A 27,707-nucleotide genomic window follows, 5' to 3' on the forward strand; every position below is an offset into this window, starting at 1 on the left:
ATAGTCAATTTAAAAACTATTAGAAGATAATGTAACTTGACAGTGACAAAGCTACTTTTGTATTTCAACTCTCTACCCCCATTTTATTTTATATATATATATTTACTTATTTACTTTTTTTTTTTTTTTTTTTTTTGGTTTTTCGAGACAGGGTTTCTCTGTGGCTTTGGAGGCTGTCCCGGAACTCACTCTGTAGACCAGGCTGGCCTCGAACTCACAGAGATCCACCTGCCTCTGCCTCCCGAGTGCTGGGATTAAAGGCGTGCGCCACCAACGCCTGGCTCTTTTTTTTAGTTTTTGAGACAGTTTCACTATGTAGCTTTGACTAGTCCAGAACTCATATGCAGACTGGGTTAGCTTGGAACTCAGTTCTGCCTGCCCCTGTTGCCTGAATGCTGGAATTTAAGATCTTTGGGAAGTAAAGACCCTGTCCCTCCTCTTCCCCCCAACCAAAGTCTGAATTAGCTCAGGCTGGCCTTGACGTCTCTGTGTAGCTAAAGATATCCTAGATCCTCCTGCTTCAGCCATCCTGGTGCTCTTCTACAGGCATGTGCCCCCATATCTGCTTGTTTATGCTACTTCTTAGCATTGCTTTGTGACTAGCTCTACTTTGTTGTTGTTTTTGTTTGTTTGTTTGTTTTTGTATGAACACATTTGAAATCTTTAGATTATATAGGGACTTTTGGCCTTAAACATCATGTTCTTTACAACATAGCTATCGCATGCCTGCTTTGTGCTGAGCACTTGTTGCAAGTATACATATTCTGTCATGGAGTTTATGGGAAGGGGGATATAAATGATTTTATGTGGAACTAGTTCCTCTGCTTTCTACCTTTCTTCTGGAGAGAAAATTTTAGATACTTGGGGCTCTGGGAAAGGCTGTTCTCCTTCTGGCTTCTGCATCAGCAGGAATACAGGAAGGTGCAATATCTTTGACTCATCTCCCAGACTTTCGTCTTACACAACACTTTTCACTGCTATCACTATATACTGGGAGACCTCTGTTTATGTTGGTCACTGGGAGTCTAGTACTAATGGGGTGGTTTCTTTACCTAGAATGCAGTCCTTTCTGTGGAGAGTGGGGCAACCTTTCCTCCATACTTTATAGTCATGTTTGATATTTGATTCTAGGTTCTGGTTTTTTTTTTAAGACAGGGTTTCTCTGTGTAGCCCTGGCTTTCCTGGAACTTGCTTTGTTTAGGCTGGCCTCAAAGTCACAGAGATCTGCCTGCCTCTGCCTCCCATGGGCTGGGATTAAAGGTACACGCCAGGTTTAATCTTCTTACTATAATGAAAGTGCTCAGTAGTGGAGATTCTCCTCCCCTCCCCTCCCCTCCCCTCCCCTCTGCTCTGATTCATATATTTATTAAAGTATTTGGCACTGAGTAAGCCCTTATTAAAGGATGAATCTGCAGTTTCATTATCCCGATTCTGTTTGTATTTTTGCCTGAGCAGTTGCTCCTAACGAGTTCATCTGTTTTGATTCTTATTTTATAAATCATTCACTGTGTTGTAGCTAGAAGGTATTTTTTATTTTTATTTTGAGCTACAGACAAGCTTGTTTACAGATTTCTTGTTTAAACCATTTTATGGTTGGAGCCCTCATTGTCTTAGCTCATCCTAGGTTCCTTCTTATCCACTTTAGGCATTGCATTTGCCTGTTCCTCTCTACGCTACTTTTCAGAGTTTTGCAATGTGCCCACTTACACTGTCCTTCCTGGTCTCTGTGACTAGGGTAAAACATACCCATTGTAATCTCCTGTAGTGTTTATAGCATCTTTTAATTACTCATTTGTACTTGTTTTGTGGTTTTGTCTTACTTATGAAGGTGTCCTATTGTACGTCAGCACTTAGCACTTTGTTATTGTCTGATATAAGTGGTGTTTATTGTCTCTGGTCACTGAATAAAGCCCACAGTGACAGGATGGTTGGTTTGTAGTGTCATGTTTTTGAATGTTTTGTTTTTTCCATTAAATCATCTGCACTTATTTTCCAGTAGAGCTATAATTTGTCAAACTCATTATTAGTGTGTTTTTTTCCCTTCAATTTGTTGTCTGCTTTTGCCTTTTTTCAAAAATCTGTTTTCTGCTATTTATTTAGAAGTATTGCCTGTTTTGTACTTTCAATTAGTGATTATCCTAGGTATTATAACACAGGCTCCTTGTCCTATTACTATCTGATGCCGATTGTTACTTTTAGTGCGTTCCTGGAGACATGCAGACCTCAGAATATCACATCTTGACATGTTTGTAGGTCAGAGGACAACTTTCAGGACTGACTCCCTCCTTCCATGTCCCATGTGTCTGTGTCACACTCAGGTTGTCAGCCTTGGTGGCAAGGCCATTGCTCACTAAACCATTTTATTGGCCCCTTTCTTTAAAAAAATAAACTTTTCTTGAGTCATGGTCTTGCTATTCAAACTCTGACTGTCCTGTTCCTCACTTTGTAGCCAAGGGTAGCCTTGAACCCATGACATTCCTCTTCCCTTGGTCTCCTAAGTGTTAGGATTACAGACATGTGCTAGACACCTGCCTGATCTTTTACTTTTCAAAAACTTCTTTATGGGCTGGCAGTGGTGTTGCACACCTTTAATCCCAGCATTTGGGAGGCAGAGACAGGCGGATCTCTATGAGTTCGAGACCAGCCTGGTCTACAGAGCAAGTTCCAGGACAGCCTCCAAAGCAATACAGGGAAACCCTGTCTCAAAAAAAAAAAAAAAAAAAAGCAAACAAAAAAACCACAAAGTAGGGAACTTTAACTTAATAGTATTAAGTGTTGTGAAGACATTTCTTGACAGCAAATTAGTTCTGCACGTACTAAGTTTGTATCTCAAAATGGCTAAGGACTTAAATAGTCATTGTTTTCCAATAAAATTTATAATAAATGAAAATATATAATATCTGATCCAGTTAATTTGTCTAAGCAATATTACTTATTCTTCCACATTTGTAGTATTTTCAACAATGGTTATCAGTTAGACTTACTAAAACTACCTGTTTTCTATCATGGGTAATTGGTTTTTTGTTTTTGTTTTTTTTTACTTTGGTGACTCTGGAGTTTGAGCCTAGAACTTTGAGCACATGAAGCAATCATTCTACAACTGAGCTACATCATTCTCCATTGCTCCTCACTGGTTTAATAGAGATATTTAAAAAAGATTTATCTATCATATGTGTAAGAGTGCTTTGACAACGTGTGTATATATGTATCATATGTGTGTGTGTACACCAGAAGATGACTTGATCTCCTAGAACTGGAGTTAGGGATGTTAGAAGTCACCATATGGGTATTGGCACTGAACCCAGATCCTCTGTAAGAGCTTCAAGCTTTGCAGCTATTGAATTCTTTCTTTTCTTAAGACAGGGTCTTTCTCCATAGTTCTGACTGTCCTGGAACTCACTAAATAGACCAGCCTGAACTGCTGAGTTCTTATTTATTTTTGGGTTATGAAGACAGGGTTTCAGTAGATCAGGCTGGATGACTGAATTCTTACTTGTTGACTTATTTTTGTTGTTTTCAAGACAGGGTTTCTCTGTGTAACCCTGGCTGTCCTGCAACTCTCTGTAGACCAGACTGGCCTCCAACCCGGGTCTACCTGCCTCAGCCTCCTGAGTTCTGGGATTAAAGTTGTATGCCACCACAACTGGTCCTAGATTCGTATAAAGCCAGTAATCAGCAGATGTTACATTTTCTTCATTAACAGTGAGGTCACCCATGCTCTCTTTTAACTCTTTGTAAGTTTTGTCTATGAAAACCCCTGTTTTACTTCTCAGTATTTTAGTTGCTTCTCCTTGGTGTCCTTCAGGAAAAAGCTTCCTGATATACCTGATTGTTAACAGTCTTGTTAGTTCCTTAATGCTCTTTCTTCATATATATATATCCTCTCCCCATGTGCCCCCCCGCTGCACAGCTAATTCCCAATTCCAAGTTTTTGCGATTTTCCTCCGTAGATGGCTTTGGTGTCAAATTCCTATCCTAATTTACAGATATTTCAGTGTCTTTCTTTTTTACATTTATTATTTTTATGTGTATGGGTATTTTGCCTGTGTGTACTTTGTACTTGCAATGCTCATCGAGGCCAAAAGAGGGGCTACAGATTCCCAGAACTGGAATTAGAAATGGTAATGAGTCACTATGTGGGTGCTAGGAATTGAACCCAAATCCTCTGGAAGAGCAGCCAGTGATCCTAACTCCTGAAGCATCTCTTCAGCCCTATGTTTTTCTAGTTAAACTTAACCATTAAAATAGTAATAGTTTACTAAAAAAACAACAACAACAACAAAAATACCTAGCCTAGTGGTTGGTGGCACATGCATTCAGGAGGCAGAGGCAAGTTGATGTCTTGAGTTGTACAAAGAGAGTTCCAAGATACCCAGGACTACATAGAGAAACCCTGTTTCAAAAACCCAAAAAAACTAATACTTCTTTCTGTATTAACTTTTTAAAGATGATAAAAGTACTATTCATAGCATTATTTAAAAATATAGAATAATGAAATTTTTGTTATTATTGTCTATTTGTTTGAGGAATTGTCTTGCTGTATTTCCCAAGCTTTCTTTTAATTTATGATCTGCCTCAGCATACTGAATAGGCGAGAGTGTAAGTGTGTGTGCTTAAATGGATAAAGGGACAGAATAAAATCATTGTGAGGGGGCGTTTGGTTAATACTTTCTGGGCAGTTTTGTGTGTGTGTGTGTGTGTGTCTGTGTCTGTGTCTGTGTGTGCGTGTGTGACTAGGAAGAATTTAAAGATGAGTGTAGAAATTGGGAATCAGTGATGTAGATGTCCAAGTATAGTTAGATTGAGAGAGTTGGACATTAGTGCAAGAGCAGTGTAAAACCATCAAAATGAATAAACAGGGATGGGTGTAGACTATTTCACTATTAAAGTTAGCACACAACAGAGAAGGGGAAGTTATGGAAAAATTAAAGGTATAGCATTTAGAGGTTATGTGTATAGGGCAATCTGTGTTTTTTTTCCCTCACACCAGTATTTAATTTGTGTGTTTTTAAAAAAATTTTTGAATTTAATGGCTTTGACTAGTTTCTTAACCTAAAATCTTTATGCTGTTGGTACTTAAACACTTTCTAGTTTGAAATACTTAATCTATTTTTAAAGTAAATAAACTCTGAGGTTCAGGACCTCAGAATTGCGATTGATTTAATTTTGTGCAAATGATTGTCATAGGCTCATTATTAAATTGTTTTAATTACATCTTTATTTATTTTGTGTGCATGCATTGGGATGGAGTCTAAAGGACATCTTGTGGGATTTAATTCTCTCCTACTATGTGGGTTCCAGGGATTAATTGAGGTTGTCAAACTTGGTGGCAGATATATTTAGCCATTGAGCCATCTCACCAGTCCAGGTTTGTTATTTTAAATATGCATCACAGTATTGAATAATAATAAAACTATTGAGTATGTTAAGTACAGGGGCTTGTCTTATAGCTCAGGATGGGATTTTTTTTTTTTTTTTTTTTTTTTTTTTTTTGGTTTTTCGAGACAGGGTTTCTCTGTGGCTTTGGAGGCTGTCCTGGAACTCGTTCTGTAGACCAGGCTGGTCTCGAACTCACAGAGATCCGCCTGCCTCTGCCTCCCGAGTGCTGGGATTAAAGGCGTGCGCCACCACCGCCCGGCCTCAGGATGGGATTATTAAACTCAGTTGTGTACTGGTCTTGAATTTGTGATTTTCCTGCTTCAGCCCCCTCAGTGCAGGGATTATAGGTATGTGTCACCCTTGCTTGTTTTATTGTTGTTGTTGCTACAATATTTTATTAGTTATTGTTGTTAATTTCTAAGTGTACCTAATTTATAAATTAATTTGATCATAGATGTATGTATATGGGCAGATTAGTTACTCATACTTGCCATCACTGTGACCACATATTTAAGAGAAATGATAAAAGAAAAGGTTTATTTTGGCTCACTGGTCAGTCATTTGTATTGCTTTGAGCTGGAGGCAAAGCCAGTTATCACAGCAGTGAGAAAATGTAGCAGGGACTGCTTACCTTATGACCCCCAGGAAGCTCTGAGCCAGATAAACAGGCTAAGAGTGAGGTGTATCTTCCCAGGATACACAGTTCCTCCAGATGGACCCCACCACTTGATTTTTTATCACTGTCCAGTAATGTGACCAGCTTATGAATTCACCACAGGGTTAGTCCATTACTTTGGGCAGAGGTCTCATAACCTCATGCCCTCTCAGTGATTATGATAACCAGCTACAGACCAGATCTTCAACAAAGGAGTTTTTTTGTGACGCTCCATATCCAAACTACAGAGCTTAACACTGTCCATGATTTCTGACATCTACTGGGGCCCCTTGCTGATTTTTACCATGTATTTTGAGGCATGCTCTCATTTCTGTATTTTTAATCATATTTTGGAACTTTGCTATGTTTGACTTGCTAAACAATAGATATTATAATACAGCAATTTAATTTAACAGAGCTACAATAGAAGAAGCTTATTCCAGATCAATGACAAAACTAGCGAAATCTGCAAGCAATTATTCACAACTTGGGTGAGTTAATTTCTGACTGTTCTTAAAATGTTTATCTCCCTCCCTCCCAAAATTTTTTTCTGAAACAGGGTTTTACCATGTTGTGTAGCCCTGGCTATCCTGGATCTTCCTCTGTAGGCTAGATTGTCCTTGAACTCACAAAGAGCTGCCTGCCTCTGCCTCCCGAGTGATTGGATTAGAGGCGTGCATACCACTGTCCAGTTGAAATTTCTTAAATAGATTTGTAGAAATTTCCTGGTCTCTCTTATTTGGAACCTAGCCAATAAAGTAAGTGTGTGTGTGTGTGTGTGTGTGTGTGTGTAAACAAATGTTCACATTCATACTTGGTAACATGTAGATAAGAGGACAAGGAAGGCTAAATATTAGGGGAATGGTGAAAGATCAACTGCAATCATGAATTATTAAAGCGGATATAAAGCTAATAGTTTTTTGGATTCTAACTTTGTCATGGATTTTGGGTTTAGTGGTGGATAAGTGCATAAGAACATTAGTGAAAGTATAGAATCCACTGTGAAGCTTTATAAGTTTCATTCCAATGGCTACTCTGACTGTATAGAAATTCCACTGAGTTGTGTCTTTGGGTCTGGTTAATTTTGTATGTATGTGTTTTTCTTTGTTTTCTTAATTTACAACTTTTTTTGTTATGTTTTGTTTTTTTGAGACAGTTTCTTTGTGTAGCTAGCTTAGGAGCCTGTCCTGGCACTCCCTCTGTAGACCAGGCTGGCCTCAAACTGACATAGATCTGCCTGCCTCTAAAGGCATGGGCCACCACCCAGCTTCTGCAACTTCCTTATAATAACACTTAAAGCTTAAGATGTATTAGTTGTTTTGTGTGTGTGAACTGGAGAGGTGGCTTAGTGGCTAAGAACTCTTGCTGCTCTTCTAGAGAACCCAAGTTCAGTTCTCAGCACCTACATGTGGCTCACAACCACTTGTAACTCCAGTTCCAGGAGACTCAGTGTCTTCTGGCCTCCATGGGTACCAGATACTCACACATGGAATGCAGTCATGTATGCAGGCACAACACCCACACAATACAATGAAAACAATTCTTGTGTGTGGACTGGTAGGAAGGTAGAGCAGAGTGTGCCTTTGTGAGCTCATGTCTTTTCTTTCTACCTTTACTTGGGTTCCAAGGATGGAACCTGGGCTATTGGGTTTACAAACCAAGTGCCTTTACCTGCTGAGCCATCTTGTTGGCCTCAAGAAACTTGTTTTTAGAGAAATTCTGTATTGACTCCCTTTTTGGTGAAAAGAATACGTTGGTAAAGGTACACTGCCTTATCTGTTTCGTAAATTCTTGACTATGTTTATCAGGCTTACAGGAAGTGAAGTCCATGTATTTTCAGGTATTTTTTTCTCTTGAAAATTTCCATGTAACCACTGTCAGATTTAGTATTGATTGAAATGTGGAGTAAAATATCAGAACAATCCCAGTATAAGGAGTTTCATTAACGTCTTTGAACTTCTTTATAATTGCATATCATGATTACTCCAGCTAACTTTTCTACAGGTTAGGAACTATAGCAGTTGGCAAAGTCATTGTATTCTCTACCCTCTTGCCTAGGTGACTGTTGTTGCCATTTGTTTTTCTATTAGAAGCTTTATTGCTGGGACTTTTTAAAGCAAATCTTGAGCACAGAGTTATCTGTCTTTAGAATATTCTACATTGACCAGCCTGGTTTAAACTAGCCGTAGAAATTTTAGTGCTATCCATGGGGATGGTAAATATAGAAGTCCTTGGATGTATTTGAGCCTGCTGAATATTTTAAATCTTTTTTTTTTTTTTTTTGGTTTTTCGAGACAGGGTTTCTCTGTGGCTTTGGAGGCTGTCCTGGAACTCGCTCTGTAGACCAGGCTGGCCTCGAACTCACAGAGATCTGCCTGCCTCTGCCTCCCAAGTGCTGGGATTAAAGGCGTGCGCCACCAACGCCCAGCTAATATTTTAAATCTTTACTATTGAGAAAAAGTAGGAGGAAAATATGTCACTCATTCCATACACTGTGGTAGAAAAGTGATAGTAAATTAAGTACACAGATACAATTACAAAGCTCGGATAAAGGTTTCAGATTGCTGCTGTTAAATAATTTGTGTGAAATTTTTGAAGGCACAAAGAAATCCCATGTAAAAAATGATTTTTGCTTATTCAATTCAGAAGAGGTTTTCCTGTTGTTACCTTTATTATTGTGGTGTTGGGAATCAAACCCATAGTCTCTTACATGTGAGGCAAGCACTAAATCATTGAGATGTCTCCAACCCTAGAGAAACTTTATTTTTATTCTTTTTAATTAATTTATTTTTATTTTATGTGGATTGGTGGTTTTTTTGTGTGTATGTCTTTGTGAGGGTTTTAGAACCCCTAGAACTGGAATTGTGGACAGTCTTGAACTGCCATGTGAGTGCTGGGAATTGAACCCAAGTTCTCTCAAAAAGCTGCCAGTGCTCTTAACCACTGAGCCAACTGAATACAATTAAATGGCAGGAGCTATGAAAACCTGTGACATAAAATCAACAAAGTTTTGTGTCCCTGTGGATCAGATGTATTTTAAATAATTAACTAAGGACATACACACACAGTCAATGGGTCATTTCATTATTTTAATTCCAATTTTTCCTACCTAAAGATGATTGCTGAATATAGCATTATTGATTTCATTGGGTTCAATTTAGAAGCTTAAACTTCACTTTTTATTTTTTACCTTTTATTATGGCATGTGGCGATGTGTGTGTGTGTGTGACTAGACACACTTGTGCTCGGGCACGCACACATGAGCAGCACACAGAGGACAACTTTTGGAAGTCAATTCTCTCCTTCTATGGTGGGCTCTGGTCATCAGGTGTAGTAGCAAGCATGCTTTTACTTATTGAGCCATCTCACCAGCTCTTTTTATTTTAATAAATTATCCTCATATTGTGTTTTTCCCTTAGAACATTTGCACCAGTGTGGGATGTGTTCAAAACATCTACAGAAAAATTAGCAAATTGTCATTTGGATCTTGTTAGAAAATTACAGGAACTAATAAAAGAAGTTCAGAAGTATGGAGAGGAGCAAGTAAAGTCTCATAAAAAGGTAACTTCTTGTTAAAGGATTGAGTGGTCACATGGTAGGTGCTTTATAGCTCATTTTATCGAACCATTTCTTATCAAACAGACTAAAGAAGAAGTTGCAGGGACCCTGGAAGCAGTCCAAGCCATTCAGAACATAACTCAGGCCCTCCAGAAGTCTAAGGAAAATTACAATGCCAAGTGTGTAGAACAGGAACGTCTGAAAAAGGAAGGAGCTACACAAAGAGAAATAGAAAAGGTAATTATAATAAAAATACTCAATGCTTCTAGCATACGCTCTCCTTTGTATGTATAAGGTGTTTGGTGCATGTAGAACAGATGGATGTACTTGAGAAGGCCAGAGAGCACTCTGTCCTCTGTCCCTCTCCCTTATTTTTTGAGGCAGGGTGTCTTACTGAACCTGGAGCTAACTGAGCTAAGCTGACTAGGAGGGCATTGAGTCCCTACAGTCCAAGAATCTCTACTTTCTTCAGGACCAGGGTTACAGAAGCACACCACCATGCTCTTCTTTAAATAGTTTCCAGAATTATAAACAGTCTTTACTTAGAAGGGGTAATATTAATTTGGTAAGGGGTGGTGTGGGGCTGCCTCAGGTAGTAGAGTTCTTGCCTAGCACACAGCTGGAAGCTGTGTGAGGGAAACAGTTGTCTAAGTCCAAAGACTGTGGGAGATTGGGGTTTTAGAGACATATGTAACTATAGTTACATAATCCTGACCTGCAGTCAGTCTGGGGAAACAGTCCATGACTCTTTTTGTGATATCCCTAATATTCTAAAAGGAAAGTATTTAAAACTGTCTTTTAAAAACTTAAGTTAAATTAGATCTTGGAGAGCTGGCAGTAGATAACTTGAACACTAGAAATTGGCTGTTAATGATGAAGTCACATGTGTGGAGGGTGTACTGCTTCCTGTATCCTGTGAGTTCTTTGCTTCTCATGGGCAGGGAAAGAGAAGAGGGAAAACCTAAAAACCTTCCATTGAGAATGAGCAAACAAGTAAGATTCTAGAACACATTTAAGAGACATAATATTGAGACAGGTCACTAATACATTTAGTAAGAATAAGAATTCTCATTGGATGAAATTTAAATTTAAAAAGCATCACAATCAAATATTTGTGATAGGTTGTGCAAAGAAATAAGTGAACATAAATCATATTAGAGAGGATTAAGAAATTAACGGCATGATGAAAGAAGATTTACCTAATAAAACCAGCTAATTTTAAAAAATGGAAATAAAAAAATACTAAAAAAATTATTTTTAAAACAACAGAGCTAAAGAAGTTATAAAGGAAAAATTTGGAAGATAGGGTGCTCTGATTATTTATTCTTTATCCAAAATGTTTCGAACAGAAACATTGTGAGATTTTTGGATCTTTTCCAGACTTGGGGGTTTTAATTTATTGTTAATAATATTCATAATATTTGTTATTATTTTGAGACTGTTTTACTATATATTCCTGGATGACTTCGCTCACTACATAGACCAGGTTGGCCTTGAACTTGAGAGATCCACTTGCCTGTGCCTCCCAATGCTGGAATTAATGACATGCACCAGTATGCCTGACTGGATTTGTGGTATCAGAATATGTATAAGATAGTAGTAGGACCTAGGTATTTATACAAATTAAATGGTTTTGTTTACATTTTATGCATATGTATTAAAGAAAATTGCCTAGTGTTGTAGTTATTTTTTGCATCTAAAGTCCCACTGAATTTTTCTATTTGTAGTATCATATTTGTCCTTGTAGTTTTAGATTCTTAGGTCAGGGGTGCTTACCCTGTGTTTAGAAACCTTCCCAGAACATATTACAGAGAAATAAACTTGCCCTCATTCATTTAGTATAAATTTCTAAGGGAGTGAAAAAAATCTAGGGAATGGTATACAACTACTGTTTGGAAAATCAGTAGTTTAGACTGAAATCAGGAATGAAGAAATTTGGTAGTCTTCAGTTTGAAATTAGACATAGTAAATAAATGTTGACTTAATCACCAGAGAAAAAGAAAATGAGAAAAGCTGGGAGGTATTTCTTTTCTCTCACATCTCTGAAATCAGAATGCATATTCAGTTAATGGTTTTGTCTAATTGTCTTGTTGATGCTTCATTGCTTATGCAAATTTGACCGTATGATTGGACAGCTACATGGTAGCCCAAGCTAGCCTCAAACTGGCTATGTAGTCAAGGGTGATCTTGAACTCTTGGTCTTCCTACCCTCCTGCCTCTCCTTCCTGAGTACTGGGTTTACAGCTTTGTACCAGTACACCAATTTGTGCAGTGCTGGGGTTTGAGTCCAGTGCTTTCTGTGTGCCAGGCAAGAACTCTACTACCCGAGGCAGCCCCACACCACCCTTACCAAATTAATATTCTCCCTTCTAAGTAAAGACTGTTTGTAATTCTGGAAACTATTTAAGGAAGAAGAAATGATGCACTAGGAGCACCCTTCCATCTCTTAAATTCTCATCTGATGTAAGGACTAATATTGAGATAATTACCTAGTATACCAATCTTCTGTGTTGACTTTATTACTATTGGCTTATAATAGTGATGTGAGAGGCCATCATTACATTGTCTATAATAGCATGTATGTTTACTTGGAAAATTATTTGAATTTTTCAGTTCCTTAATATAATAAAAACACATTTTGTAAGGTTTGTTTAGCTTTTAAGCTTTAGAATAAATTATTGCCTTAATGAATGATGTGCTCAAGTATATTTTGTGATTGATTGCTGGATTATTATTTGTGTTGAGTATTAAGTAAATGTTTTGGTTTCTAGCCTCTTGCTATGCTCTTATGTGGTTAAAAACTAAATACATTTTGTCCCCTTCTGTCTTCAAGAAGCTTCCCTTTTTTTTTGGTTTTTCGAGACAGGGTTTTTCTGTGGCTTTGGAGGCGGTCCTGGAACTAGCTCTTGTAGACCAGGCTGGCCTCGAACTCACAGAGATCCGCCTGCCTCTGCCTCCCAAGTGCTGGGATTAAAGGCGTGCGCCACCAACGCCCTGCGAAGCTTCCCTTTTCTTGGAGAGCTAAAATAGTATAGAGAGGATAGAGTGGTGATTTGTAGGAAGAGAAGAGTAGTATTTTGTATGGAACCCATGAAAAGGAAAAATTATGACTAGGTATACTTGTCTAGCTTTCTTAATTTGTTTTTCTTTTATTTTAAAATATTTTATGCAATATATTTTGATCACATTTTCCCCTCCACAACTTCTCCCAGATCCTTCCCACTTCCCTGCCCTCACAACTTTGTTCCCTTTCTCTCTCTCTTTCTTTAAAAAAAAGAAAATTCAAACAAACAAAAATCCCAGTAAGACAGTAACTGCCCAAATGAAACAAAAAGCCCACACAAATAAAACAGGAAGTTTGTTTTGTATTGGGCACAAAACCTTTTGTTAACCTGATGTCTATTGCCCTTTCTTAGTTTTGGGATCTCATCTGGCTTGAACCTGTGCAAGTTTTGTGCTGATTTCATATGTTCATTAGTCCTGCTGTGTTTTGAAGACATTGTTTCCTTTAAGTCATCCGTCATTTCAGGCTCTTACACTCTTTTCTTTTAATTCACATAGATCCCTGAGTCTTATAGTCAGGGTTTGATGAAAACATCTCATTTAGGATTTAGTGCTCCCAAGTCCCCCACTCAGCAAGTGGTCTAGTTGTGGATCTTTGTGTTCCCATCCACTTCAGAAGAAGCTTCTTTGATATGGGTTGAGCAAGGCACTGATTTGTGGATATATGCTATTAGGAGTCATTTTATTGCTGTGTTCTTTTAGCAGAATAATATATTGTTTTTTTCCCCCTAGGCCCGTGACCTATCTATTCTCAGCTTCCTGACTACTTTAACAGTGTCAGGTATGGGTTCCATCTCAGGGAATGGGCCTTAAATCCAGTCAGAAAGTGGCTAGTTACTCGTACAACATTTGTGCTACTAATACATAGTGTATCTGGCAGGTAGGTCTCTGTAGGCAGTCTCAGGGTTTGTAGCTGGGTGATTTTGATTAATGTTCTCTCCTGGAACCATGAAGAATACCTTCTAGTACCATCAACACTACCCAGAAGTGAAGCTTCTAGTTGGGTACTAGCTCAAGTACTCCATGTTCAATGATATAAGTAAGTGTTGTCTTCAGCAATAGGGCTTTATCAACAGGTTGTGGAGAGCAACCAATAGCCTTGGCCATAGCCTATGATGTTTGGGGGTTTCCATGGGGCCAATGTTTTGTCAATGACTCAACAAGATACATCCCATTACTAGCACTGGAGGTTTAACTTGGTTTGCCTAGCATTTGTAAAGCCCTTGGTTCAGTTCTCTGGCATTGCAAAATAGAAGGAAAGAAAGATTTTAAGAAAAACTCTGTGAGGAGTTGGAGAGGTGGCTCAGTGGTTACACATTAAGAGCATTTGCTGCTCTTCCAGAGGACTCAGGGTTAGTTCCCAGCACCCACCCACATTAGGCGCTCACAACCGTCTGTACTCCAGCTTCAGGAGCTCTGATACCTCTGCTCTCTACCAGCACCTGCATTCTTGTTCACAGACCCACATGCAGACGTACACCCTACACATAATTTCAAATAATAAATAAATCTGAAGAAAGAGTCCATGAACTAAATTGCTTTTAAAAGTATGGATGCAAAAAATAGAGTGTGGCTATGGTCATTTTTTTAACTCTCTGTTTATGAATATCCTTTTAAATTGTAAGTTTCTCAATCATGTCTTTGATAGTATGTGACATATGAATTATTTAGACAAACGTAATAGACAGCAGAATAAAAGAGATTTAGGATGAGAAACAAGGAAAGAAAGGTCTCCCAGTCTGGCTATTTTGTTTGCTAAGCTTTTACTGTAAGCCACTCCATGGACTGTAGACTGTTGATTTTTCTTTTGAAACTAAAGATTTAGTGAGAAGAAAATCCAAAAGGAAACCCAGTTGACTATACCATTAGATTTTTTTCTTTTTCACTTTTTGGCTTTCTGAGTCATGATTTCTCTGTGTAACAGCCCTGGCTGTCCTGGAGCTTTCTTTGTAGACTAGGCTGGCCTCTAATTCAAAAGAGATTCACCTGCCTCTGCTTCCTGAGTAGTACATGACGTGTACTGCCATGCCTGGCTAGATTTTTTTCTAAAATAAATTTTAGCAAACGTGGTTATACAGGGTTCCTGGGATGGAACGTAATAAACTTTACAGAGACATTTTATTTAATAGTTGTATTTGAATAGGGTCAGGATGCTTGAGAAAGTAGTATCAGATGGCTAGACAGTCAGAAAATTCTTTAAAACTTTAGGAATAAAATACAACTGTTACAGATTTTATTTACATTCTTTGGGAATGGGCAACTCTGTATAAGTCATTAACTTACACATGCCTTCATATAACAACAAAATTTAATGATGTGTATTTTATGATGTTCCTTGTTAGAAACATAACAGCTGTTAACAGTTATTTTGCAAATGGGCCTATATGCCAGATCCTTTCATAAGCATTAATTGTTTTTCCATTAATGTGTTTGTGTCTGTGCATGTGTTGCAGTCTGAAGACAGTATTCAGGAATCAGTTCATTCTTGTGTAGGTTTCAGGGTTGTCAGGTGTGGCAGCAGGAACCGCCATTACTTGCTGAACCATGACCATCTCACTATCCCCAAGCATTTTATCTAACTGTATTTGGGTCACTAGTGCAGCCTTAAAAATATCTGGTATTGTTCCTGTTTTAGGAGTAAGAGATCATTGTAAAAACTCAAATATAAAGTAATAATGGAAGTATATGGTAGATCCAGAATTTAAACTAATTTTCCTGTGGCATGAAGGCCAGTTCTACTTATAGTTAGTGGTGAAATATATCCTGTATATGCTTTATTTAAGAAGGCATAAAAGGGTCTAGAGAGATGGCTGTGAGTTGGATTTCCAGCACCTATGTTAGGCAGTTTAGAATTGCCTGTAATTTCAGTTTCAGGGGATCTGATGGTGTTCGTCTTCTGGCCTTGCTATATATTCACATATATGTAGCAGATACATACACAACACAAGTAAAAATCTCATTTTAAAAGGCAGGAAAGCACATTACATGTGTGTTTAGTAGAATTTATTATTGAATTTTGAGAACACAAGGTTATCTATATAGAGAAGACCATGTGTGTCTCTTGCCAATCTCAGCCTACAGCAAAGCTAGTTTTTCTATTTCTAGTTCTTGTCCTGGAAACACAACTAAAGATAATTACATATTGGCACTGATTGGCCCTGCACAAATGTTCTATTATAAAGCTTTTACTTGATGCTTAGCATTACGTTAGACCCCTTATCTAGTCTTATTACCTGATGTTTTCCGCATGCTGTAGTTTGATGAAACTTTGTTCTTTACGAAGGATAGGCTTACTTAGCACATCCTACTCTTAGTTGCTCATCAGAAGATCTGTTATCTCATCAAGAATATTGAGATATAGAATATGGAGGTGTTTCTATATTGAAACCCTACAGTTTGTCCTTCATCTTTGAACTCTTATTCTGCAACCCATCTTCTTATGTCCAAGTTGATCAGCCTTTACACGGTAGGTATTTCTTCTTCTTCCTGCAACCTCCAGGGCTGGTCTGATGCTCCCAGACCCCTACGTTGGCCTCGTGCTCCTGTTGCCTACATACCACTGTTTAGAGCAGTGAAGACTGACTGTAGCTGTGTATCCGCCCCAGTACAGAGCTGATTAGGGAGTCTTTTCGCCAGAATGTGTCTCACCTGAGGGTTATGTTGATTTCTATGATCTTTCTACTTTATGATTTCTATTCATGTATAGGTTATTTTACAAAGTCCTTGTCCTGTATAACTTTTTCATGTTCTTCTCTTGCTAATATTTAATCTTTTCAGTAAGTGACTGATAAAATTAAAACTAGATTTTTATCATAGTGGGTTTTAGATCCTGAAAATATAGATCCTGGAGAATAGATAAAATTAAAAATAATTTATTGGAACATCCTAGGAACTGAGAGCTATCATGGCAAAACCAGTTTTTCTGATTTTGAGCTTGGTTTATAGACTTTAATCAGACATTAAATGAAATATGTGTGCATTAATGGGAAAGAAGGAAGAACCACTATTGTAGAAAAGTGTGTCAGGTGCTTCTGATTGGTATACATTTTTACATTTTCAAGAAGTTTCTGACCATTGTTGCTTATGGTTATACAATCTTGCTGTGGGCTGTAAAGTGGGCATGTTTGAATTTTTGAACTACATTTCATTAGTAGAGTCCATGTTTATCTGAGTTATTGTCTGCCCATAACAAAAAGACAGTGATTAAGGCAGGCACTAAAGGATTAAACTTTGTTGTATGTCATACCAAACCCTTAAAATGTGCTTTTAATTTGGTACTTCATATTATCTTATATTAAGAAAGAAAATGGTTAACGTCGGTTTCATATGCTTTTGAGGGGTGGTCTCAGAGAGCATGGGTGGTCTTACAGAGGACCCAGGTGATTCCCAGCACCCATATGATATCTCACAGCCATTTGTAATTCTGGTTCTAGGAGATCTGATGTCTTCTTCTGACCTCTGAGGGCACTAGAAATGCATGTCATTCACAGACTTTTGTGAAGACACTCATACACACAATATTTAAATAAATACTTCTCTTAAAAATGCTTTTGTTTTGGTACAGGCAGCTGTTAAATCTAAGAAAGCTACGGATACTTACAAACTCTATGTGGAAAAGTATGCATTAACAAAAACTGATTTTGAACAGAAGATGACAGAAACAGCTCAGGTTGGTATTTTTAAGGCTTTAAATTGAAGACAGGATGCTTATCTCTGTATACACTGATTAAATAATATAATGTTTCTGTTTAATTTTTTTAATATTAGAAAAATTTAAATAAACTATTTCAGTGTTGTAATAATTTATATTAGCATCTTGTTTGGGAAATTGAGGACCAACATGCCAGAGTGCTAATGTTTGTTATACCACTTACTTTTCACATTACTGTGACCAAACGCCTGAGAAAGGGCTGGATTTACCTTGGCTCATGGTTTGCATTTAGTCCACCATGATAGAGAAGACAGAGACTATGAGGCTACTGTGTTACATCTTAGAGGATCAGGAAGACAGAACATTTGGTCTAGAAGTAGAGACAGCCTAGATTCCTCAAGCCTTGGCCCTAACTTCTACATCTACCAGCAAGGCAACATTTGTCCAAAGGATTCCTTGCTCTCTCAAAACAGTTCAACCAGCTGGGGACCAAGTGTTCAAACACATGAGCCTGTGATGGACATTTCACATTCAGACTGTAATAGTGTCATAAAGGTTTATTCAAGGGGCTGGAGAGATGGCTCAGCGGTTAAGAGCACTGACTGTTCTTCCAGAGGTCCTGAGTTCAATTCCCAGCAACCACATGGTGGCTCACAACCACCTTGAATGAGATGCGGTGCCCTCTGCTGGCATACAGGCAGAAGACTGTATGCACAATAAAATAAAATTTAAAAAAAGGTTTATTCAAATAAATAATAAGAGCTGTTTAAAGATCATTGAGGAAAATGAAGGCATTGGTAGATGGTGAAGACAATACTGGTAGTCAGGCTTGAGTATTAAGTTTATAATTCACTTCTGCATAAGAAGAAAACTGGAAGACATTCAGTAATGAAGATACAGCAGTAAACAAATCAAATGAAAAAAGCCTGTTCTCACAGGACTTAAATTTTAGTGGAGGAAGATAGACAATAAAAATGTTTGTGCTCTTCTAACTTGGGATGGATTATATGTAATTTGGTGTTCTTCCAGCCCTAGTTGAAGGCTTATTTTAAGGTAGAAGCACTTTATGAATCCTACCTAACATTTCTACTCCCACTCTTGTTTATGTTCTTAGCTCCTTAGCACCATTTAGACATCAGGAATTTAATTTCATCTAATAGATAGCAAGAGGACCCCACAGATCACAGTGACTTACCACATAGCTCACTGCATAGTCTTCATGGGGTGCTGCAGCTCTGGGCCTGAGGCTAGTGATGAGAGGTTTTGAAACATTTTTGTCATCATTTTTGAGGAACTACATCATGGTGAAGTACACTGGCCCCTTCACTCTTATTTGTTATTATGTCTTTTTGTATTGAAATGTAAATTATATGAGGACAAGGATCAGATACTTTGTTTATTTCAGTTTTCTCTGCAGTTAAACTAGTTTTTCTCTTTTGGTGGGCATATGTTAGTCTTGATAAGTATGAGACTTTGATTGCTAGTTTTTTTTTTCCCTGTCCTTACTTGAGGAAATGAACAACTTACATCTCACAAACCTAAAGGTATGCATGCATGTTTGCATGCATGCAGGTAATTAAATTCATGTTTACCTATGATGGCAAAGGCACTGTGCTAGTTGCAGGGTGTGTTCAGGTGACAGACATAAAGTAGCAGATTTTTATAAATGTTACAAAGGGAAGGACTAGGCTTCTGGGAGGTGGAATAACAGGAGTGACTTAGTTTAAGTTAGGAGGTCGGGAGTCTTCTTTTGGAGAAGTGACATGTAAAATTGAGACTTGGGGCTGGCAAGATGGCTCAGCAAATGAAGGCCCTGCTGCTAAGCCTGACTTTCAGAGTTCAGTCCCTGGAGCCCTGGGTAGGAGGAGAGAACCGGTCCCTGCAAGTTGTCCTCTGACCTCCACATGAGTCATAGTGCTCGCCCCCATAAAATAAATGAATGTAAAACATAAAAATAAATAAAACAGACTTGAAAAATGAGTAGACTAGCAGGGTAGTCTTTGGGGCCATGAGTTTAAAAGTCCAGAAGTATAAAATAGATGTCAGGAGGTAGTCAAGCATTCCTTTAATCCCAGCACTTGGGAGGCAGGCGGTTCTGTAGTTTCTGGTCTATAAAGTGAGTTCCAGGACAGCTAGGGCTACACAGAGAAACCTATCTTGAAAAACCAGTTAAAAAAATAAGAACATGTTACTATTAATTTGTTAATTTTGTATTTCTACTAGTTAAATACTCTCAGTTAATCATTTAAATTAAAATAGGAATTAGAATTTGCTGCTCAGTATTTTTCATTATTGATGTTTCTTAGCATTTTAAATTAAATACGGGAGTTTTGGCTGTACAGGCCAGAAGAGGGCATCAGACCCTCTGGAACTGGAGTTATAGACAGTTGTGAGCCTCCATGTAGGTGCTGAGAATTGAACATGGGTCCTCTGGAATAGCAGCAGCCAGTGCTCTTATGCTGAGACATCTCTCAACCTCCTAATTTTTTCTAAAAAAAAAAGTTATGTTTGTGCAGGGCAGAGAACAGCTCTATGGAGTAGAATCTCTCCCCTGACTTTGTGTAGATCATCCAACACTCTCTCTCTCTCTCTCTCTCTCTCTCTCTCTCTCTCTCTCTCTCTCTCTCTCTCTCTCTCTCTCTCTCTCTCTCTCTCATATTGTTTGTTTTGTTTGTGTGTTTGTTTTTAGATTCTGTGTGGGCCAAGCTGGCTGCAGCTTGTGTTCTTGCCTTAGTCTCTTGAGTGCTGGCATTATAGGCAGGAGCCACCATGCTTGGTCTTGATACTGCATTTTTTAACCCCTGAGACCCTGAGATCTGTAGCCCTGGCTCACTTGGAACTCACAATATAGACCAGGCTGGCATTGAGCTCACAGAAATCCACCTGCCTCTGATCCTCAAGTGCTAGGATTAATAGTGTATGCCAACACACCCAGCTTTGCATATATTTTTAATACTATTTTTAAAGTATTATTTATCAGAAAGGTTGTGGCACACCTTTAATCCCAGTCCTTGAGAGGCAGAGGCAGGCTGATCTATTGTGAGTTCAGGGCCAGCCTGGTCTATAGTTTGGGTTCCAGGACAGCCAGGGCTACACAGAAACCATATCTCAAAAAAACCAGATAGGGGAGGGAAAGTATTTTCCAGCATTCATCTTTCCATTTCATTATTTTTTTCTTCTTTCTCATTGAATTTTCTTCAAAATAGCATTTTAATTTTTTACTCTGTCATTTGCAGATTAATTTTAATTTCCTTGAACAGATGTGAACCACACTACTTGTGAAGAGAGAGATATCTTTATCCTGATTTAAATAATCCTTGCTAGTGTGTATATTTCCTCTTAATGTTTTTCTGTGTCTTTCTCTTTCTGATAGCTCATGTGATGTGCACTGGTGCCTAGTATTGGTTTTGTGTTGTTGTTGAAGATTTATTATTTTAGAGCTAGAGACATGGCTCAGAGATTAAGAGCACTAGTTTTTTTCCAGAGGTCCTAAGTTCAATTCCCAACAACTACATGGTGGCTCACAACCATCTGAATGAGATCTGGTGCCCTCTTCTGGCCTGCAGGGATATATGTAGACAGAACACCGTGTACATACTAAATAAGTAAATCTTTAAAAAAAGATTTATTATTTTAAAATTATGTTTGTAATGTGTGCCCACAGAGGCCAGAAGAAGGCATTGGATCTCCTGAAGCTGGAGTTAGAGGCAGTTGTAAGCCATCGGGTCCTCTGCAGGAGCAATACTTGCTTTTTAACTGCTGAGCTATCTGTCCAAGTCCTGTTCTGTTTTCAAACATGATTTCCATGGGTAGCACAGACTGGACTCAGAGTTTTAGCCTTCCAGCTATAATAGTAGCTGTAAGCTGCCACATACCACTAAAACTGATTCCTACGGTTTCTTTTCTTTCCTAAAGAAATCTGTGTGTGTGGGGGTGGGTGGGGGGGTGGGTGGGTGGGTGGGTGGGTAGATAGGTGGGTGGGTAGGTAGGTAGGTATCTGGAAGAAGCCAGAAGAGGGATTTAGATCCCCTGAAGGTGAAGTGACAAGTGTAAGCTGTATGGTTAGTACTTACTCACAGTGCGTGTGATTTTTGTTTTCTCATTTGGGTAGAGTAAGAATGGTTGAAATTGTAACTTCTGTGAGAGTGGAATGGTAGCTGTCAAAGCCCTGGAGATGGGGAAAGAAGTTGAGTAGCGAGTGCTATGTTAGAGTTAGATAGGGGTAAGAAGTCTGTTGTGTTAAAGTTTTTACCATAAAGAATCCATAAATGTCTGAGGAGGTATGTTTATCCTGATTTAAACATTATGAAGTATATACATGTACCAGAATATTACATAGTACCTCATTAACATGTGTAGCTTTTATGATTGCTCTCCATGGAAATGAATTCTGAGCAACATGTGCAGGGTAAGGAGTTACATAAGGGTTAGAGTGCTTGCTTTTGGGTATCTTTGGTGGCTAATGAGATTATGCTTTTTAAATGTAATAGTAAATGTGGACATTGTAACGGGGGAAAGTGTATCTAATTAGTTCAAGAAAGTTCATTCACTGGGCTGGGGAGATATCTTACTGATGAGTGCTTGACTCTCAGGAGTGAGAGGACTTGGAGCTCAGGTCCCCAGAACCCACATGAAGCCACACTCTGTGTTTCTGTAATCCTGCTGCTCCCATGGCAAGGTGGTAGAGACAGAGCCTTGGAAATTCACAGGGCATGGGTAATAAGAGAGTTTTACTCAAGGTTAAAGGTGAGGACTAACACCTGAGGTTGTTCTCTGGCTGTACACACTCTGTGTGATGATATTTTGTTTACTATATATTAACATTTGCTGGAGATCAGAGTGCAAAGCTAGCCACAGCCATAGAGGCAAGGTGGTGTGGTACACACCTTTAATCCCAGCACTCAGGAGACAGAGGCAGATCTCTGTGAGTTCAAGACCACCCTAGGCTACATGAGAGTGAATCAGTCTAAAAGAGAAACAGAGCTCACCCCTTTAATCCCAGCACTAGGGAGGTGGAGACAGGAGTGATATGGCTGGGCAGGGAGAGGAATATAAGGTGGGAGGAGATAATACTCATGGCAGTCTCATTGAGTCTGAGCAGCAGTGCAGTCGGGAGCAGTTTGAGGTTTGGTGGATTCCCCTTTGCACTGAGCATTGGTAGAGGTGAGAACTCTTTAGTGACTGGCTGCTTTGCTTATCTGATCTTCAGCTTGAACCCCAATATCTGTCTCTGGGTCAACATATGAACATGCTCACAAACACTTGTGCACATAATGCCTTAATTTACCTTTCAACACATAAAACAGTATTCATATCCTACTGTTGAATTACTCTGAGTAAGTAGCAGTCACTAATTTTGAGTAATAACATTAGTTAGCAGTATGCTTTTTCTGTAGTCAAATGTTCTACCACTGAGCTATACCCCCCATGTGCTTTTTCTATATTAAAAAAAAATCCCACAATCTCAGACTTGTATCTGAATTATACATTGAATTATATGTAGATTCATGCTTCAAGATACTTCTGAGTAGGGGCCAGGAGAGATGGTTTTGGTAGTTAAGAGCACTGGCTGTTCAAGTCTCAGTAGCCACCCCCATGGCAACTCACAACTGTCTGTAACTTCGGCTCTAGGGGATCCAACATCATTTTCCGGCCTCTTCAGGCACAGCAGGCACGTGGTGTACAGATACATATGAAGGCAAAACACTCACACACACAAAATGTAAAAGATACTTCTAAGTAGTTCAGAATATACCTTGTTTGGTAAAGCTACTAAAAGGGAATGAAGACACATTTTCCTTGGAAGTAGGGAGTCATCCGTATGAAATTAATTATACAAGTCAGCTTTACTATATTCTGTTTGTTTTGGGGAAAATATTTTGTTAATAAATTTTTGACATTTACGCTGAAGAGTATTTAAAATTTTTTTATTAGGCATGTTGATTTTATGTGAGTTTGCCTGTATGTGTGTATGTGTACTGTGTTGTTGTATGTGGTACCTGCAGAGGTCAAAAGGAGGAACAGATTTCCTGGAGTTAGAGATGTTGTGAAGCACCATGTAGGTCCTCTGCAAGAGCAGCTAGAGAGCGCTCTGAACCAGTGCTGAGCCATCTTTCCTGGGCCATTTCTTCTATTATGAACTTAGAAGAGTCATTCTCCCACTAAGTCTCTCTTCTCTAAAGATTTTATTTTTCTGTATGTCTGTGTATCCATAGAGGGTCTCAGATCCTCTGAAGCTGGAGTTACAGGCTGTTATAAACCATCTGACTTGGGTGCTGGGAACTGAGCTTGGGCCCTCTGCAAAAGCTGTATGTGCTTAGCCAGAGAAAAATAATTGGAATTTTAGGCCCATTCTTTAGAGTTGATATAATTTGACCAAACAAAATATACACAGTAGAGCTGACAACTGTATTTTAGAGAAGGAGAAGAAACTCAAAGGTTGTGAGGTTGAAGTTTGCAAAATGCTGGGGTAAGCAAAGTGAAGCAGGTTCTATTATTTCCGTAGTTCTTAGGGTTTTAGATAATGAGTTTTGCAAAGCAGAAGCTAGCAGTGATATTCTCTGGGAAAGAATGTTATCATAACTAGGAAAGTTTCCTTCCCAAAAGCATTTCCACCTGTCCCACTCCCCAGACATCCTGGAGACCCATGCTTTGGTGTGACACATCCCCAGCTGATGTATACATTCCTACCTTCTGTGAGAACTGCTGGCACAGGTCACTCAGGCTTCCCAAGTTTCTTTGGTCACAGACTCTGTTAACTTTTCAAAAGTTAGATAGGCATGTTGGGAATCTTTGGCCAGATTGTAAACTTTACAATCAAATAGTAAGACTAAGCATCAGTTTTTAGATAATACTCTTATCTTCTGGATCTCTAATTTTTTAAAAATCCTGATTGTGGAGTTTAACTTATAGTAGCTTCAGACTGTCTGAAAAAGTTTATATTTGCCTAAGATAATGGGATAGCAAAACATTAACTTTTTTTCTTTTTTTTTTTTAATTTTTTGAGACAGAGTTTCTCTGTAGCTTTGGATCCTACCCTGGAACTTTCTCTGTAGACCAGGCTGGCCTTGAACTCAGAGATCCACTTGCCTCTGACTCCCAAGTGCTGGGATAAAAGGCATGTGCCACCACTGCCCGGCAAAACGTTAATTTTATTATGTCCATTTATCTAGAAACATTTAAAACATTGTGCTAATTTATTTAGTTTAGTTGTCTATATTAAAATAGTTTCTAAAACTTCTCTTAATTCGAGAGTATATATTTGTATGTATATATGTATATTTTATAATCAAAACTTTTATATTTCAAACCCAGAAATTTCAAGATATTGAAGAAACTCATCTCATTCACATAAAGGAAATTATAGGATCCTTGTCAAATGCTATAAAGGAAATTCATTTGCAAATAGGCCAGGTAATTTTTTTGCTTTATGTTGAAGTGGTGTATGAAATTTTTATGTTCACTTATAGCTCTTTATTGTCTTTTATCACATTGTTTAGAAATCATACATATGATACTGAATTATTTCAGATGTATTTACCTGTATTTTTTATTGATCACCAAGCATGATAATTTTGTTATTATTATTATTATTATTATTATTATTATTGAAACAGGTTTTCTCTGTGTAGCCCTGGCTGTCCTAGAACTCACTCTGTAGATGATGCTGGCCTCAAACTCACAGAGATCTGCCTGCTTCTGCCTCCTAAGTGCTGGGATTAAACGGGTATACCACCAGTGCCTGGCAGAAATTTATTAATTTTGTTAAGATTTATTTTTGTTGTTGTTGTTTTTTTTTTTTTTTTTTTTTTTCGAGACAGGGTTTCTCTGTGGCTTTGGAGGCTGTCCTGGAACTAACTCTTGTAGACCAGGCTGGCCTCGAACTCACAGAGATCCGCCTGCCTCTGCCTCCCAAGTGCTAGGATTAAAGGCGTGCGCCACCAACGCCCGGCTATTTTTGTTGTTGTTTTTTTTTTTTAAATTGTGTGTGGGTATGCACATATGACTGAAGATGTTTGGAGGTCAGAGGCATCAGCTTTCCCCGGAAGTGGAGCTTCTGGTGTCTGTGAGCCTCTTCAGTAGGTGATGGGGATTGAACTTGGGTCCTCTGGAAGAGCACTAAGCCAATATCTGTCCAACCCCAACTTAAGTTGTTTTAAAGTAACTAAGTACTATATAATTACATAGTTACTATATAACTATACGTACCAGTATTACTATGTAATTAACCATATAGTTAGTATATATTAAATAACTGGTTATTTTAAATAGTTATGTGCTTCTAAGAATTAACTATACAGTCTTCTTCATTAAAATTGGATGTTACCAACTTCTGAGTATTTCTCTTTTCAAGTTTTACCATTTTAAGGTTAGAGCAGCAACTTCAGAAATTAAAAAATTTATTTTTTATTTTAATTATGTGTATATGGGGGTATGTGCACATGAATGCAGGTGCCCACAGCATTCAAAGGTGTGAGATTCCCCTAGGGCTGGGGTTACAGACACACCTGATGTGTGTGCTGGGAATTGAACTCAGGTCCTCAGGAAGAGCAGTATGTGCTCTTAACCTCTGATCCATTTTTTCAGCCCTAGAAATTAGAAAATTTAAATGTGGAAGTGTTCAGAATGTGTTTAATGGTAATCTGGGGTGTATTGAAATAAGGAGAGAGAGGAAAAGTCTCTTCCTTTTCTATTTAAAATACAAACATTAGCCAGGCAATGGTAGCCCAGACCTTTAATCCCAGTAGAAGCAAGCAGATCTGTGAGTTCAAGGCCAGCCTGGTTTACAAACGAGTCAAAAAAGGAAGGGGGAGGATTTTGTCTCTAAAATAATCAAAAGTAACACTAGTAGGTTGTCTACAAGGTAACGTTTTAATGGATAAGGTAAGCAGAAGTTGATCACTAGAAATCTGCCAACATAGTTAGGAAACAACATGGGGGTGTAAAAAAAATCTGCTGTAAATTGCTTTGTAAAGTAAGAATGTTAGATAATAAAAACAAGAAAAAAATCATTATTCTTTTTTAATAGGTTCATGAAGAATTTATAAATAATATGGCTAATACTACAATTGAAAGTTTGATACAGAAATTTGCCGAGTCAAAAGGCACAGGGAAAGAAAGACCTGGTAAGATGAGAAACTGCAAGGAAGTAAATATTTGCCTTATTATTGTTACTTTTCTAATTGTAACTTTATACCATATAAACTGTGAAATGGAGTCAATCTTAAAAATAAGTCACATTTGTTTATTGTAATGTATGTCTGTATGTGTACTAGTTTCGTGCCTAGTGCCAGAGGAGGCTAGAAGAGGGTGTCAAATGCCCTGAAATTGGTGTTATGGATGATTGTACGCCACTACGTGGGTGCTGGGAATTAAAGGCAGGTCCTCTACAAGAGCAACAAGTACTCTAAACTACTGAGACATTTCTCTAGCCCCTAAATTAAGGCTTTTGTTAGAGTCTTTATTATTTAATAATTTAGTTACTTAAAATGGTTAATATAACTTACTAAATGGAACTATTTGTGGTTTGAATTTCTGAAAGGAGAGTTAGCTACAGATACAGAAAGCCTGCCTGTAATTTTTGTTTTGTTTTGTTCTTTTTTTTTTTTTTTTTTTTTTTTTAAGCCAAGGTTTCTCTGTGTAGTTTTGGAACCTGTCCTGCTCAGGCTGGCTTTGAACTCATAGAGATCTGCCTGCCTCTGCCTCCCAAGTGCTGTGATTAAAGGCTTGCGTCACCACCACAGCCCTGCCAGAAGACCTGTTTAATAAAGAAAGCTGGGGAGGAAATACTGATCCTTCAGCACTGATACCAATAAAAATTTAATGGCTTTTCTTTTCTCATTCACATACATTTCTAGGGAATGGTTTTTATTAACTGCTAACTATGCTGATCATTAAGAATACACCATGATGGCGCATGCCTTTAATCACACTGCCTGTCCTCTATGGCTAACTAGTGGCTTAGGTGTGCGCGTGACTAACTAGTGGCTTAGCTCTGCATTCTGATCTTCAGGCAAGTTTTATTTGTTAGATTACAAACAAAATAACACTACACGCTGGATCTGCCTGCCTCTACTTCCAGAATGCTGGGACTAAAAGCGTGCACCACCACCACCTGGCTTTAACTCCAAGGTTCTTGATCCCAAGGCCAATTGGGAAAAATCAAGATAGACATACTTAAAGATACAAAGAGGATGCTGAGATATCTAAATAGAGATTTTTATCTTTGTATTCTGGTTATGTCAAACTGTAGTTTTCTAAATGTTATCATTGTCAGAACTTGGGCAAGGTGTGTATACCAGAGACCTTCCTGTATTACTTTTTATAACTATATGTACATCTATAATCTTGTAAAAAATGCTCTGAAAAATTAGTTGAAGCCAGGATACTTGAGCTGAAATC

At 38.2% G+C, this 27,707-nt stretch overlaps 1 protein-coding gene across 2 annotated transcripts in view; it reads left to right on the forward strand.

Moving 5' to 3' along the window:
- The window catches only part of Fcho2 (FCH and mu domain containing endocytic adaptor 2), a 91,950-nt gene that overhangs the window by 15,329 nt on the left and 48,914 nt on the right, over positions 1-27,707 (forward strand). For both annotated transcript variants that reach the window (XM_040728878.1, XM_040728877.1), the window contains exons 3-8: positions 6,451-6,525; positions 9,454-9,595; positions 9,677-9,829; positions 17,220-17,324; positions 24,621-24,719; positions 26,335-26,431. In XM_040728878.1, coding sequence (XP_040584812.1) covers positions 6,451-6,525; positions 9,454-9,595; positions 9,677-9,829; positions 17,220-17,324; positions 24,621-24,719; positions 26,335-26,431 — 671 coding nt within the window. The remainder of the gene's footprint in view (positions 1-6,450; positions 6,526-9,453; positions 9,596-9,676; positions 9,830-17,219; positions 17,325-24,620; positions 24,720-26,334; positions 26,432-27,707) is intronic.

The sequence above is a fragment of the Mesocricetus auratus genome, unplaced genomic scaffold, assembly GCF_017639785.1.
Source record: "Mesocricetus auratus isolate SY011 unplaced genomic scaffold, BCM_Maur_2.0 Super-Scaffold_100020, whole genome shotgun sequence".
In the NCBI taxonomy this organism is placed as follows: Eukaryota; Metazoa; Chordata; class Mammalia; order Rodentia; family Cricetidae; genus Mesocricetus; species Mesocricetus auratus.